This window comes from Rhinoderma darwinii, chromosome 5 (genome assembly GCF_050947455.1).
Source record: "Rhinoderma darwinii isolate aRhiDar2 chromosome 5, aRhiDar2.hap1, whole genome shotgun sequence".
Lineage (NCBI taxonomy): Eukaryota > Metazoa > Chordata > Amphibia > Anura > Rhinodermatidae > Rhinoderma > Rhinoderma darwinii.
In genome coordinates this window covers 190,202,108-190,216,923 of record NC_134691.1, presented here as the reverse complement: position 1 = coordinate 190,216,923, position 14,816 = coordinate 190,202,108, and the positions used below count along the sequence as shown (strand labels likewise).

The following is a 14,816-nucleotide window of genomic DNA, read 5'->3' as shown; positions in this document are numbered from 1 at the left end:
AGAATCCACACTGTTATTTTCTGCAACTTCTGAACTAAGTTTCCTAAAAATTTATAGAAACCAATTTAAAAAAAATGGCTGCTACAGATTTCCACTGCGGACTGTGTTTATTCTGCGGGTCAGTGCAAAATTTTTTTTATACATTTTCTTGTTTTACTACTTTAGCACAATAAAAGTTTTTCTTAGAAAAGAATTTGGTTTTGCGTCATAACATTTTTATTTTTCCATGGACATAGATGTATGAGGGCTTGTTTTTGCGGGACGAGCTGTATTTTTCATTGGTACTATTTTGCGGTGAATACGACTTTTTGATCGTTCTTTATTCCATTTTTAGGAATTCAGGAATTTTTATGGCGTTCACTGTGGGGATAAGCAACACATTCATTTTATAGTACGGGACGCTAAAGGGGGTTTTACACAGGACGATTATCGGGCAGACTAGTGCTCACATAACGCTCGTTGCCAATAATTTCCGTGTGTAAAAAGGGCGGCGAACAGCAGATGAACGATCAAACGCTCGATCATCTGCTGGTTGTTTCGTTTTAAAAAAAGTGAAATATTATCGTTGTCGGCAGCAAATCTCCCTGCGCTGCCGACATGATACTAATGTATGGGGACGAGCGATCAGAGTCACGACCGCTCGTCCCCATCCATAGCTCCGTGTGACAGGAGCAAACGAGCGCCGATCAATGATGTCCCGTTCGAGTGTCGGCCGATGTAAAAGGTTGCAGGGATACCAGTTATATGTACTTTTTATATTTTACATAACACAGACACCAGCGACAGTCCTTTGGCTGCCGGCTATCATCCCCGACTACACCATGTGGTCGTTCGACAGAAAAGACAAGCAATTTCTATGGTGGCAGCAGGGATAAGCGGCAGTGAAACGCAACTTGCGTGGCTCAGACAGAAGGAAACCAACCTGCCCAATCCCCATAGGATAGTCCGCTGGTCATCGCAGGCATGAGATTATCGCCAGGACCCAACGTCAAAAGTCTAGTGTCCATAGCCAACCATAGAGTAGGAATAAACGTACAGAATTCCCACTGATCATACCGACTTATCGTTATTCAACACTGGTACAGCGGGCAGAGATATTGATTGGAACAATTTGCCCAAAAATAAACAGATTTTTCATTAAAATGGAACAGCAGAGCCTGTAAATGCCTCCATATGTACATCAGACAGGCGGGACGATCTTTACTTGGAGGCAAATTGCGTGTGGACCTGATCTGTGGTGGCATCCGTGGCAAAGTTACTTTTGTAAAGGAAAAGCAGAGGTGCCACCAGTGGACGTGCCTCTATTAAGAATATCCACAAATACATCTTCTATATATTAATATTTACAATCTGCCTTAAATAAGCGTGCGTCTCCTGATAGAATCCACTAGAGACCGGCACTGTGCTTACATGTGTAACATAGCTGGCGCCGGGACTGTGCCCCTCACCTGCGGAAGACGTTCACGAGAAAGGACTGGTCCGGGACACGATACTGGTACTGATAAGCCATGGCCGCAGCTCCGTGTGCTCGCCGTGTCAGGCACTTTCTACTCCTACACCAACGATCACAGTCAGCCCCGACCCGGCTGTAGCCGCCTCAGCCAACCCGGAAGGTGTCACCGCCACTCCCGTACCCGGACTCCCCCTTCCGCACACGCGTCGATCCCGCCTCCATCCCCCTCCGTGCGCTTTGAGTCCCCTATACGTCCAGTCACTGTCCTTGCCGCATTTGACTCGTTATGAGGGGTAAGTACGGAATGACAGTGAAGGTCGTACAAATAAAGCTGTTCAAGTGGTGAATTCATGGAGGAAATGTATCAAAACTGCCGGGGAAAAGTGGACGACTTTCCCTTAGCAACCAATTATGTTGCTGCTTTCATTTTCGAAGGAGCGTCTTAAAAATATGAGCTGGACTCTGATTGGCTGCTATTATGGGCACTTTCCCTTTGCGCCGGTTTTGATCAATCTCCCGCATTGTACTGACTGCCGCCTCGTCACTCACAGTCCCCGGGATCTACATGAACACGCGCTGACCATAGATGGGAGGATTATTGTGAAAACAAATCGTCACAGTGGGACAGATTTATTAATATTGTCTAAAATAAAGACTGCATAAACTTAGAGGAGACAAGTGGAAGACGCAACAAATTGATAGATTTGGTGCATCTGATAAACATGTTAAATATTTTTCTCTAACTTATAACACCTCTTGGTTGACCGGTATTTTGCTGCAAAATTGTGGCGCATGTCACTAAGCCACATAACTTTTTCTAGACACTCAAGAAAGTGTCTAGTGAGGCATAAAAAGTATCTTAAACACTTAACAAATCGGGCACACGGCATGTACACCAGTTTTTTAGCGCAATACAATTGCCCTAGTGTTTGTTGATTAACGCGCCATAGTTTCACCCTCTCAGCGCCACCTATCGTCCCGATTTCAATGAATGTGCGACCCTGTAATAGATGACTGAGCTGAGTCCAGCAGAGCGCACCCTGCTCTTTCTTAGCAGATCTTTATTGTTGTAGGTGATAGTGTACGTGATTGTGATCTTTCATCCAATCTGACATCGGGCACGGAGAGATGCTACTGCACGCCGGGTGGCACAGTTGCCATTGCAGCCGTACGACAGCCTGAGAGTATTGTGCACAGGTCTTATTAATTGGAAAAGGACCTGTGCACGATACTCCCCAGGCACCATACGTTTGCCATGGCAACTGTACCACCCAGCGTGCGGTAGTGTTTGTCCACACCCGATGTTGGATCTGGCAGGAGATCACCTTGGCAGGGACATTTTAATTTGTGAGTACTCCAACCTAATGGCTTACTTACACGAACGGTGTCAAATCGGCCTTGAAAAACTAGTTTTACATGACTGATTTGCATCCGTCCTACTTCTTTATGGGCCGTTCACGCGGTCCGTTAAAAAAACGGGCGTGTTCAGTCCGTAAAATACGGACTGTATGTTGGCAGTATTTCTCGGACTGAACACACTGCAGGGAACCGGGCTCCTAGCATCATAATTATCTATGATGCTAGGAGTCCCTGCCTCCCCGTGGGAAAACTGCCCCGTACTGAAAACACTATTACAGTACGGGACAGTTTTCCCGCGGGGAGGCAGGGACTCCCAGCGTCATAGATAACTATGATGCTAGGAGCCCGGTTCCCTGCAGTGTGTTCAGTCCGGGAAATACTGGCGACATACACACCGTATTTTACAGACCATATATGCCCGTGTGAAACCGGCCTAAACACGTTGTATATGTTATGTGCCAGAGTGCATGATCCCTTATTTTATAGCAATGTTTTACAGCACTTCATAAATAACAATAACTATTTTTATTTTATTTTAGAAACAGAACTTTTTAATAGCAAGCAACTCCATCTGTCAAGAATGGTCCCAGTAACCTCCTCATACAGCGTGATGACTATTATTACTTGCCATGTGCAATTTCCACTTTAAGCGTCATAGACTCACATAGTCCACTTGCGGATTCATGTCTTGACATGGCTAACAAAAATATAGCAATGGAAAGGAAAGCAGCGTCATGGAAAGGACATCGGAATGGTTTATTAACACTTCCTTTTATGTTTTCAATTGCATTTCTGGCAAGGATGGTCCTTTTAATATATGGCGTTTACCAAGACCGCACAATGTTGGTGAAATACACCGATATCGATTACCACGTCTTCACGGATGCTGCTCGGTATATAACACAGGTAATACCTGCCGCCAGTACAGCACTGGAATCTACTACAACCAAGGTCAAAACCATTTATTCTCAAATGAGAGTCCTCCTAATGAAAACATAGGAAATGTCTGTCTCACTACAGTGTAGAAGCCGATGAGCCCAGCACACTTAATCATCATGATGTGTATTGAGGTATCCAGAACACGGGCACTTGCCACTATCTGGTATTTTAGGAGTTTACCCTATTTTGGCGTATATACATACGTTACATGCCAAGTCTGTACCATGGATGACACTGATCTAGGTGAGTAATAAAGTGCACGTCAGTACATGTAACACTTCATTCCCCCTAACTGGCTGCCATGAAAGCCACTAGCATGTTGTCTGTTTTATTTATTGACTCGCTTGGTTTTTCACATGCATAGAAGAAACAGAGTTTAGCTATTATTCCAAGTGAATTTTCAGAATAAGGCTGTGTTCACACGGGGCGAATACGCAGAATAATACCCGCTGCGTATCCACCCTGTGCGCCGCAGGGAATTCAGGGCGAAAAACTGCGGTGACGTTTTTCACCCGGAATGTCCGCTGCGGAACACTGCAGCACTTGCCGGCCTGATGTTTCATGCCAGGAGACTGCTACATCCTGTGATTTGCTGCAGCGGTCATATGGGATGAAATGTCATCCTAGGAGGCCACACTGGATTGAGGAACACAGACTTCTGGGAAAGTATGAGGTTTTTTTTCCCCTGAGTTGCGTTTTTTTTGCGGCGGAATTGCTGCGAACCCACCACAAAAAAACGCATCAACTGCTATTTGTTGCAGGATTTACCTCCCCATTGAATTCAATGGAGAAAACCTGTAACAAGTAAGCAGCATTTACGCAAATACATATGACATGATGCGGAATATGATTCCGCACTGCAGGTCAATTTCTGAGTGTTATTTCCGCTCAGTATTTACGCAGCATGTGGATGAGATTTGTTTTATCTCATCCACTTTGCTGCTGCTGTATTTGCTGCGGATTTTCCACAACAAATTCCGTTGTGGGAAAAACTGCAGTATTTACGCAATTTTCGAACTGACCCGAAGGCCCTGTTCACATCTGCATTAGAGGCTCCGTTTGGGGCCTCCGTGGCAGATCCAGCAGGAATTACCGGAAACAATACTGCAGCATGTAATCTAATAATTAAGGTGTGCAGTACACAAGTGCATTTCCCATGTATGTAATGCATCACGGAATATAACACGCCCAAAGCATTTCTTTAGGAAGGAATCATGTCCACACGTAATGGAATTGCTGCATATTTTCCATCCGGAATTGCGAACGGAAAATACACAGCGGAATACAGTAGCTGCAAAGTGGGTATGATTTAACAAATGCCATCCACACGCTGCGGAAAAATTCAGTCCAGAAATTCACCTGCGGTGAGTAATTTTATTTCCGCAGCATGTCAATTATTGTTGCAGGAAGTGGACTGATTTCCTGCACTTTTCTGATGTACTGCGTAATTTGCTGCAGAAACGCTGCAGAATTTCTTACCGAGGGTGGAAATGACAAACACAGGAAGAATAAATATCACCATCACACATCCCTTGAAAAAAACGCAGCAAAAATCTGCACTATTTAAAAAAGCGCATGAAATGGTGCGGATTGTCTGCTAGTTGATTCGTAAATTCAGTGGAAATTTTCTGCAGCAAATCCGCTATGTGTAGACAAGCCCTTACACATTCAGTTTTTGATGCAGTTTTTTTTTTTTTATGCAGGTCATTCTTTAGGGTTTGTCCACACGTAACTGAATTGCTGCGTATTTTCCATCCGGAATTGCGGACGGAAAATACATAGCGAAATACAGTAGTAGCAAAGTGGGCGAGATTTAACAAATTTCTTCCACGCTGCATAAAATTTCCGTCCCGAAATTTCACCTGTGGTGTGTTTTTTTCATTCCGCAGCATGTCAATTCCTGCTGCGGAAAGTGTACTAAATTGCTTGGGAAAAACACAGCAAAATCCGCACCATTTTCTGCAGGAAATGGTGCCGTTTTTCTCCAGTGGAATGTTGGTTAGTTTTCGGCTGGGTTCCCATGTGTCGGATACGCTGTGTAAAAGCTGCACAGCGTATCCGACCTGGAAACCGCAATGCATTCCGTCCGAAAAATGGTGCGTTCTGTCAGACGGATTGTCCACTGCGGAAAAAAACGCTCATACTTACCTAGGCCATTGTTATGGAGACGCGTCCCACCTGTGCAGTCCGGTCCGACCTCCCTGGATGATGCTGCAGCCCATGTGACCGCTGCAGCCTGTGATTGGCTGGAGCGGCAGTCACATGGGATGTAACATCATCCCAGGAGGCCAGCCCTATGATGCTGTTTCATCCCATGTGACCGCCGCTACAGCCTGTGATTGGCTGCAGTGGTCACATGGGATGCAACGTCACACCAGGAGACTGGACCGGACGAACAAACACAAACTTCTGGGTAAGTATGTTTTTTTATTTTTCCATAGATGCAATTTTTGTGGCGTAATCGCTGCGAATACGCTGCAAAAGTCACAACACTTGGCCTTCTGTTGCGGGTCTTGCATCCCCATTGCATTCAATGGGGAAAAACCGCAACAGGAAATCAACTAAAACGCAGCATAAATTGAAATGCTGCGGATTTAAATTCCGCACCACAGGTCAGTTTATTAACGTTTACGCTGCGGTTAACTAAATCTCATCCACTTTGCTGCTACTGTAAATGCTGCAGAATTTCCGCACAGAATTCCGTTGCGGAAATTCTGCAGCATTTACGCTGCGTGGGAACCCGGCCTAAGGGATTGTCCACACGTTACGGAATTGCTGCAGAAAATGTCTGCAGCATTTCCACTAAGTTCCCATGCAATTTCTGCAGTTTTCCGCTCAGATGTCTCCAGCTTCTCACTTTTCAAACATTTCTACACCTATAAACGAAGATAAAATTCTCATGGTGCCACACACTACGCCCCTAAATATAACAGCGCCATCTAATTATAATAGAACCATACACTGTGTCCCTGATTGTAATAGCACCAAATACTGTGTGCCCCCCCCACACACACACACACACACACACACAATGCCCCATGAAGATAGTGCCCCCCATAGAGCCCCCTGTAGAGTCCCCCACATAGAGCTCTCTGTAGACAGTGCCCCACTTGCATAGTGCCCCCTATAGAGGCCCCTGTAGATAGTGCCCCCCTTAGTTCGTGCCCTACATAGATCCCCCTGTAGCTAGTGGCCCCCATAGAGTCCCCTGTAGATAGTAGCCCCCGTAGATAGTGCCCCACATACAGCCCCCTGTAGATAGTGCCCTACATATAGCCCCCTCTAGATAGTGCCCCACATATGGCCCCCCCTGTAGGTAGTGCCCCACATATAGCCCGCCTGTAGGTAGTGCCCCACATATAGCCCGCCTGTAGATAGTGCCCCACATATAGCCCCCCTGTAGATAGTGCTCTACATATAGCCCCCCTGTAGATAGTGCCCCACATATAGCCCCGCTGTAGTGCTCCACATATAGCCCCCCTGTAGTTAGTGCTTCACATATAGCCCGACTGTAGAAAGTACTCCACATATAGCCCCCCCCTGTAGATAGTGCACCACATATAGCCCCCCTGTAGATAGGGTTCCACATATAGCCCCCCTGTAGTTAGTGCTTCACATATAGCCCCCGCCTGTAGATAGTGCTCCACATATTGCCCCTGACACTTTTAACAGAAAAAAACACTTTACATACTCACCTAAGCCCGTTCCCACGTTGTCCTTTGGTAATGCAAAGGCCCTGAGTGGCAGGACAAGTCATTCTGCCCTGTCAATCATCACCTTTGAAAGACACAATCGGCGCGATGACGTCATCACGCCTCTTGCGTCATTGAAAGGCACTGATTAACAGGGCAGAATGACTTGCCCTGTCATTCATCGCACTATTTACGTCATTGAAAGGCGCTGAATAGTGTGTCACGGAATGTGCCCCGCCATTCAGCTCTTAGGCATGTAATTGTATCTGCATCCTATAGACGCAGGTACAATTATAGTGCAGGAGGAGGTGGCTCATCTCCCCTCATGGATGGTGTGGTCCTGTGTTGGGCTCCCAGCAACCCCCTCTGACATCTGGGAATCAGAGAGGGGAGGCACAAAGAAGCTGGGATGTCTTACGTGCAATATACTATACAAAGTTCTGGAACCCTGGCCACATCCCCAGCTTCCTCAGTGCTCCACGTGCTGAAACACCTGTCAATCATGTATATGAGTAGTGAAGCAGCGGCACTGGAGCTGACGCAATCGGGGATGTGGTTGGGGGTCCCCCTTGGGCAGCATTGGATTACAGGAGTGAGGGTGTCAGGATCCCGTCACTGCTCTGACCGGACTGAGTAAAGGATGGGCACTGTCGTTGTGTTGGGAGTAGCAGCAGGAAGCTGAAATCAATAGTGAAGCTATTGTTTCTGTTTGCCTTTCCGTTGATGGGTTCCCCTGACGGAAACCATCAACAGAAACTGAATGCTGATGTGACCAAAACATTTGCCATCCAAGTCACAGGCCTCTGTCAGACGTAACATCCCTGGGGAATCTCCAGTAACTGTCCATATATGGACAGTTACGTCACTAGAGCATCTGTGAGGCGTGGAACAGAGTCCCCAGTCAGAGCAGAGAGAGGTTTCAGCAGCAGCTCATTCACACAAGTGCTGGAGAGCTGTTCTGTCCGGGACAAACTTTGATCTTCCGGCTGCTGCTCCCACTGCAACGACAGTGCCCATCCTTTACACAGTCCTGTCAGAGCAGTGACGGGATCCTGACACCCTCACTCCTGTCACCTATGCTGCCCGAGTGTGTCCCTGACCACATCCCATATTGCCTCAGCTCCAGTGCCGCTGCTTCACTACTAATATATATGTTGAAGCTCGTTGGAGCTTTGGTATACATCCCCCCCCCACTGCAGTATCCTGTCGCAACTTAGTTCAGCCCTGATGTTTACTTCAAGTCAATAGTCATTAATGAAATGCACCACAAGCAGCACATTCTTTTTGGTAGCGTTTTTATTTTGTCTAGCCTTTTTTGGGTCAGTGGTGTTTTCTTTGAAATCATAGCATGGGGTTTGTTTGGTGGCTTTTTTTCCCTATAAAGAATCCTGTAGGGAAACGCCTGAAACGACGTATGTAAAAAAAACATGGAAAAATTGATGGTGTTTTTTACAAGCTATGTATTGGGCATTACTACTGAATAACCATTTCCTCTTTCTCATTTCAGGGATCTTCTCCTTATGAGAGAGCAACATATCGTTACACTCCATTACTCGCCTGGATGTTAACACCAAACATCTACCTCACAGAAGTTTATGGGAAGTTATTGTTTGTGTGCTGTGATTTAATTGCAGCGTTCCTAATCCACAGAATCCTCACCCTCCAAGGCTTGGAATATCACACTGCTAGCAAGTACTGTGCTTTCTGGCTCTTTAACCCATTGCCTATGGCCGTGTCCAGCAGGGGAAATGCAGAATCGGTTTTGGCTGTTCTTGTCTTATCGGCTCTGTATTATGTGAAGAAACGTCACCTTGTAAAGGCCGCACTTCTCTATGGTCTCTCTGTGCACCTGAAGATCTATCCTGTGACTTATCTTCTGCCCATTGCATTGTCACTACAAACACCAAGAACTGAGGGAAACCGGTCACACGTTGGATCAGTTCTGAAACGCTTTACAAAATCCTGGGGGCTCTTCCCGAGGCTCCTCAATTGGGACACTCTAACCTTTGGGATTGTATCTAGTTTAACCTTATTCACACTAAGTTTTGTCTTCTACAGTAGGTAAGTTTTTTTCTATTTTTTAGGTTGATTATCCATTCCCTAATAGACGCTTATTACCTGAATCGTTCTCTTTAGGAGTGTGAGGAGTTTGAGCGCCTCAACAGAATAGAGACTCCATTTACAGCAACTGTAGTCTCTGAATGAGGAGTGCGGTACTCGATGGCGGAGTGTATTTCCCAACCATTTAAACATTTGCTTTTCTTTTCACAATATTCTAGAAGTATGAAAGCATGATGCTAATTACACCGTATTTATCACTGTTTCAATCGTGATCACATGGCCAACGTTTCGGACCGAGTATTACTGGTCAAATTGACCAATGCTAATATCGAAACGCAGTATAATAGACCAGTGTATTTTCCCAATGACCCTCTTGATTTTGAGAGGACCACTATTCGACATTGGGATGTTCTGGGACTTACATATATCAATATTGGGCCTGCTGCCTACTTGTGTTGCAGTTATTGCTAGTTTTGTTTGAAACCTATGCGTTATCTGATCCATTTTTTGTAGTTGGAAATAAGCTGTGGAGTTCACCGTGTGGCCTGAGCTTTGGTAGAGCACTGCAAAAATTCTTCTACACAGGCTCAACCTTACTTTATACCTGTTTTTTTTCTGCAGCTATGGCTGGGATTTCCTTGAGCACACTTACCTCTATCACTTGACCAGGAGAGATATTCGACACAATTTCTCGCCATACTTCTACATGCTTTACTTAACGGCAGAGAGTGACTGGAGCTTTTTACTTGGCCTTGTTGCATTTCTACCTCAGATATTGCTGCTAACTATTGTATCCATTGCCTACTATAAAGACCTAGCCTTCTGCTGCTTCCTCCACACCGCCATCTTTGTGAGCTTCAATAAAGTGTGCACATCTCAGGTAAGCTGGAATCATGGCTGAACCAAATTCTAATGTAATATGGCTCGCCAAGTGAATTATTATTGCCCTTACCATCTCTAGATGTTATCTTTGAAGGTTATATTGCTTACTTTTCTATCTGGAGACATCTTATTCTAATACTCATAGTTAATGGGAAGGTTTCATGCATTTGATTTTAGTTTCATTGATTCGAATAGATCAGTCTGTAGTAGAGAAATCATGTGTTTGTTCTATTTTTCACATGTTGTAGTTATTTATTCTTTCTTTATAAAACCTTCCCTGGGGGGTGGCCATATTGGAAATACACACTGTCTGTTTTGTCTGTATAGGGAGTGCAACAAGGTGAGTGTGCTTTATGGCAGCTGAAATGAATTGGTCAATTGTCAGCGAAATGTCATAGATTATTACAGTTTTCAAGTAAGGCTAGATTCACACGACCGAGTGTAAACTCGGACGTGAAAAACTCAAGCGGGACCCGTTTTTACGGATCCCTCAGAGACTTGAGTCTATCACACGGCCCGTTAAAACAACGGCTGCGTGAACGGCCCCATTGAAATACATGTGACGGCCATTGTTTTAACGGCCGTCACACGGACGGATACAACGTTCGTGTGAATAAGCCCTAAGTGATGACTCTACAAGGGGCAGAAAACAGGAAGCGTCAGCCTATTGTGTCTGCTCTAGTGGTCATTGTGAAAACTAGAATTGGAATCAAAATGGATAGCCACAAAAAAAAAAAGAAAGAAAAAAACAGCACAAAAAAAAAAAGAAACATTTTCTATAATTGGCATCAATGTTAAGGAATGTATGTCTTGTGTTTTTCAGCTTTGGATGGCATCCTTGTCTAGTATTGTGTACTCTAAAGTTTTACATTTTATAGAACATTTCAGTAAAATTTTTAGTCAGATGTTGGATATCATTAACAATATGTTTTTGTTTTTTTTCCTTAAGTATTTCCTGTGGTACCTTTGCCTTCTGCCGCTGGTTATGCCTGGCCTGAAGATCTCATGGCAACGGAGCACATTTCTTCTTCTTTTATGGTTTGGTGGACAGGTAACCCAGTTTTGACGTATTTGTGTATTAATGAGGCCGATTTCCATCTGGTTAAAATGTTTTAATTTAAAGGAAATTTATATTATTAAAAAGGTTTTGACATGTGGCTATAACATGAAGCTAAAATTAACCTTATACATAACACCCCTTTATACCATGAAATGCTGTTTTCCATACATGTAACCCAACATTTGTTTAGAATCCCTTTAACGAATGTTTCTTACAATCAGATATACTAAATATCAAACAAGGGCATTTTCCAATATGTTGGAAATCTTCATATGGTTACATGATCCTTCTTTTTATTTCCTTGTTCACAAAGCACTCAAAAAAACACAGGCGTTTTTGACACGTATTGTGCGTGCTTTCGGCGCATAATTAGGACTTCCATTGACTGGGAATTAGGCGCATTTTACGCACGAAATGTGTTGTATGGCTAATGGTACGCTTTCCCTTTGATGTCAATGGGAAGCTTAATTCATGCGTTTTTGACTTATTTTTTGGTGCGTAAAACACGCCAAAAAAACGCTTCGAACACACGCCATGTAAACAGGGCCTAAAAGAGCATGATCAGCTTGGCACATGTAATCAGATTGGCACATGTTCTAAACATGTAATCCATCTATTAGTGTTTAGCCTCTATTAGGCCAAATACAAACGTGTCATAAAAAAAATATAGAATTTTGAAATCAGCCGCATACCCTGAAATCCCCACATATATTTTCTGCTACATGTGGATGGGGTTTTGAAAACCTTGCTCACATGTACAGTATCTGTAACAGAATCTGCACTGAAAATCTGCCACGTCCGAACTTAGACGGTAGTCACCATGGAGTTCTCCTCTTTATTCACCAAAAATGAGAACGGGTCACAGCACAGGGAGGAAGGGAAGCATTCCCTAATTTATTTTTCCATTTGGGAAGTTTTCTCTTTTTCCCCTGTGCTGGATGGCAGGCATGCTGTCCATCCACAATAAGATCTTGTACATGTAAATACAATAAGTTGCATTCTATCGCATTATATTTGACGAGAAGTTTGCTTTTAACACAATTTGTCCGCTGGAAACTAACATACTGATTTCTTTGGTCTTGCAGGCAATGTGGCTAGCTCCAGCCTACTTTCTGGAATTTGAAGGACTAAACACATTCATACTCGTTTGGCTGGCTGGGCTGGCCTTCCTCATTGTAAATAGTTATGTTCTCGCCCAAATCATTGTCAACTACAAAGTCCGTGGAGAAGACATTAGAAAACATAAACTACAGTAACACTGGTGTCAGTTGTCTAGGCCACACTCCCGCATTCTGCTGCTGTTTACGCTTTATTGGGGCATTTTTCTCTGAAGAATGTGGTTAATAAGTGACTGCTTTACTTCTGCACTTAGACAATACCAACAATGATACGGCTGATATCTCACTAGGATTGACCTATGGATGTGGTGGGGAGCTAAATCTAAAACCTATATGGTGCTGTATGTAGCAACTATACTTGGTTTGGTGGACAATAAACGCTATGTCCTTCTATGCTTGCTGATGTCTTAGGCTCTGTTCACACTAACTTCATAGTTTCCGTTATAATGGAAAGCATGACAGCGGTGCTGGATCCGTCATACGACTGGTCTCGGCGTGATGTCCGTTGCTTTGACGGAGAGAATAATGTTTGTAGTGTTAATGGAGGGATTTACTAGAAACGATGGTGGTTGGTTAGGGATTGGCTGGAGAGGTATGTAGGGGGACAGATAATTTATTTTTACACAATTTTGCACAGAAAATCTGCACAGAACCCGCAGCATAAATTGTAAGTTGCACCGCAGAACGCTTTCGCTATACTTTTCTTCCACAGCGTGGGCATTAGATTTAGTAAATCTCATCCACTTTGCTGCTACTGTAAATGCTGCGGAATTTCCGCACAGAATTCTGTTGCGGAAATTATGCAGGGTTTACGGTACATGGGAACCCAGTATTACAGATTTAAATGAGATTAGCAGAATGCGGTGTCTGTGTCACCTGGCATAAATGTCTCTGGAGGAAAAAAAACATTTTTATTTCTCAATTGTCTATTATTCTAATGATGTATATTTTGTTAAATGACATGTTATTAAAACTACTTACCAATCTCAATATTCCAACCCACGTCACGTAACGCTGTCAGTTCACTTCCGCAGTGTCTCAGGATCACGTGCCCTTTATTTACAAGTGATCGGTGTTTGTTGATTTTCATCGTCACGTGTCACCATTATTGACATCACGTTCATTGCCTTCCTCTAGCTCTAGTTTTCAACAGCGCATGGGCAAAAATTACAAACCAATGCAGACTCCCCAGAGGTGGAGCGGGTAGAGCTATGTGGCCAAGGTAGGAGGGAGGCATTCCGGTCCTCCCCACTGCTGTTTATTGACATGGCTGCAGCGATGATGTGCTTATATAGGATGATGTGCTTATATATGCAGCGATCACATGGGTATACGGGCACATCATCGCTGCAGCCATGTCAATAAACAGGCGAGGAGGACTGGAGCGGCGGCACTGGAACGCCAGGGATCTGTGAGGTGAGTAATGGCTCTTTTTTTATTTTTTTTAATGCACCCCTCCTACCTTGGCCACTTTTTTGAATAAGTCAGAAAACCCCTTTAACCTTATTTGTGGTGTGTTCATTTTTAAAACTTTTTGTCATAGCCTGAAAATATTTTACGACTGGAAAATCAAAGAAGCCACGCAACAAGCGTACTAAAACATTTTGAATATTCCTACGGATGACAGTGGATGCGCACTGCAATTCTATATTAACAAAGTACACCCATGTACAGGCGCATCAAAGCCACCCTTCTACAACGGATTTAAATGGGTTTAAGGGGGGATTCACACGAACGTGTATTCGGTCCGTGCGGGCCGCGTGGTTTTCACGCGCCACGCACAGACCAATACAAGTCTATGGGGCAGTACAGACAGTCCGTGCTTTTTGCGCAGCGTTTGTCAGCTGCGCAAAAAACGCGACATGTTCAATATCTCCGCGTATTTCGCGCATCACGCACCCATTGAAGTCAATGGGTGCGTGAAAACCACGCAGGTCGCACGGAAGCACTTCCGTGCGAACCGACTGAAACAGCGCACCAGCTGTCAAAAGGATGAATGTAAACAGAAAAGTACCACGTGCTTTTCTGTTTCCAAACGGAGTGTCTTTTTAGATGAGCGAACCCGGACAACCGAACCAAACTTCACCGGGTTCGGCCGAACTCGTTTTGGCCGAACCCGGCAAAAAAATTTCCGGTACGCGACGTCAGGAGATAGTCACTGTCCAGGGTGCTGAAATAGTTAAACTGTTTCAGCACCATGGACAGTGACTTCCGATCCCAATATACATCAACCTGTAAAAAAAAAACTAAGT

At 44.3% G+C, this 14,816-nt stretch overlaps 2 protein-coding genes across 4 annotated transcripts in view; one reads left to right on the top strand and one right to left on the bottom strand.

The window, feature by feature from the left end:
* Positions 1-1,539, bottom strand: part of PDCD6 (programmed cell death 6) — a 35,210-nt gene extending 33,671 nt beyond the window's left edge. For both annotated transcript variants that reach the window (XM_075826828.1, XM_075826829.1), the window contains exon 1: positions 1,449-1,539. In XM_075826828.1, coding sequence (XP_075682943.1) covers positions 1,449-1,510 — 62 coding nt within the window. In that variant the 5' untranslated portion in view covers positions 1,511-1,539. The remainder of the gene's footprint in view (positions 1-1,448) is intronic.
* Positions 1,540-1,543: 4 nt separating this feature from the next.
* Positions 1,544-12,732, top strand: PIGM (phosphatidylinositol glycan anchor biosynthesis class M). Of its 2 annotated transcripts, none has more exons than XM_075826826.1 (6): positions 1,544-1,746; positions 3,352-3,718; positions 8,951-9,504; positions 10,126-10,384; positions 11,336-11,437; positions 12,532-12,732. In XM_075826826.1, the coding sequence occupies exons 2-6, from the start codon at positions 3,506-3,508 to the stop codon at positions 12,700-12,702; spliced, it is 1,299 nt and encodes a 432-aa protein (XP_075682941.1). In that variant the 5' UTR covers positions 1,544-1,746; positions 3,352-3,505; the 3' UTR covers positions 12,703-12,732. The 2 variants fall into 2 exon arrangements, with proteins under 2 accessions (XP_075682941.1, XP_075682942.1); XM_075826827.1 differs by lacking the exon at positions 1,544-1,746 and adding an exon at positions 1,986-2,072.
* The last annotated feature ends 2,084 nt before the right edge of the window (positions 12,733-14,816 follow it).

Excerpts from the sequence above, each read along its gene's own strand:
- PIGM (XM_075826826.1), top strand. The coding sequence starts at position 3,506 with ATGGCTAACAAAAATATAGCAATGGAAAGGAAAGCAGCGTCATGGAAA. Across the intron at positions 3,719-8,950 it reads CTGCTCGGTATATAACACAG|GGATCTTCTCCTTATGAGAG; the intron begins GTAATACCTGCC and ends TTCTCATTTCAG. Across the intron at positions 9,505-10,125 it reads AGTTTTGTCTTCTACAGTAG|CTATGGCTGGGATTTCCTTG; the intron begins GTAAGTTTTTTT and ends TTTTTTCTGCAG.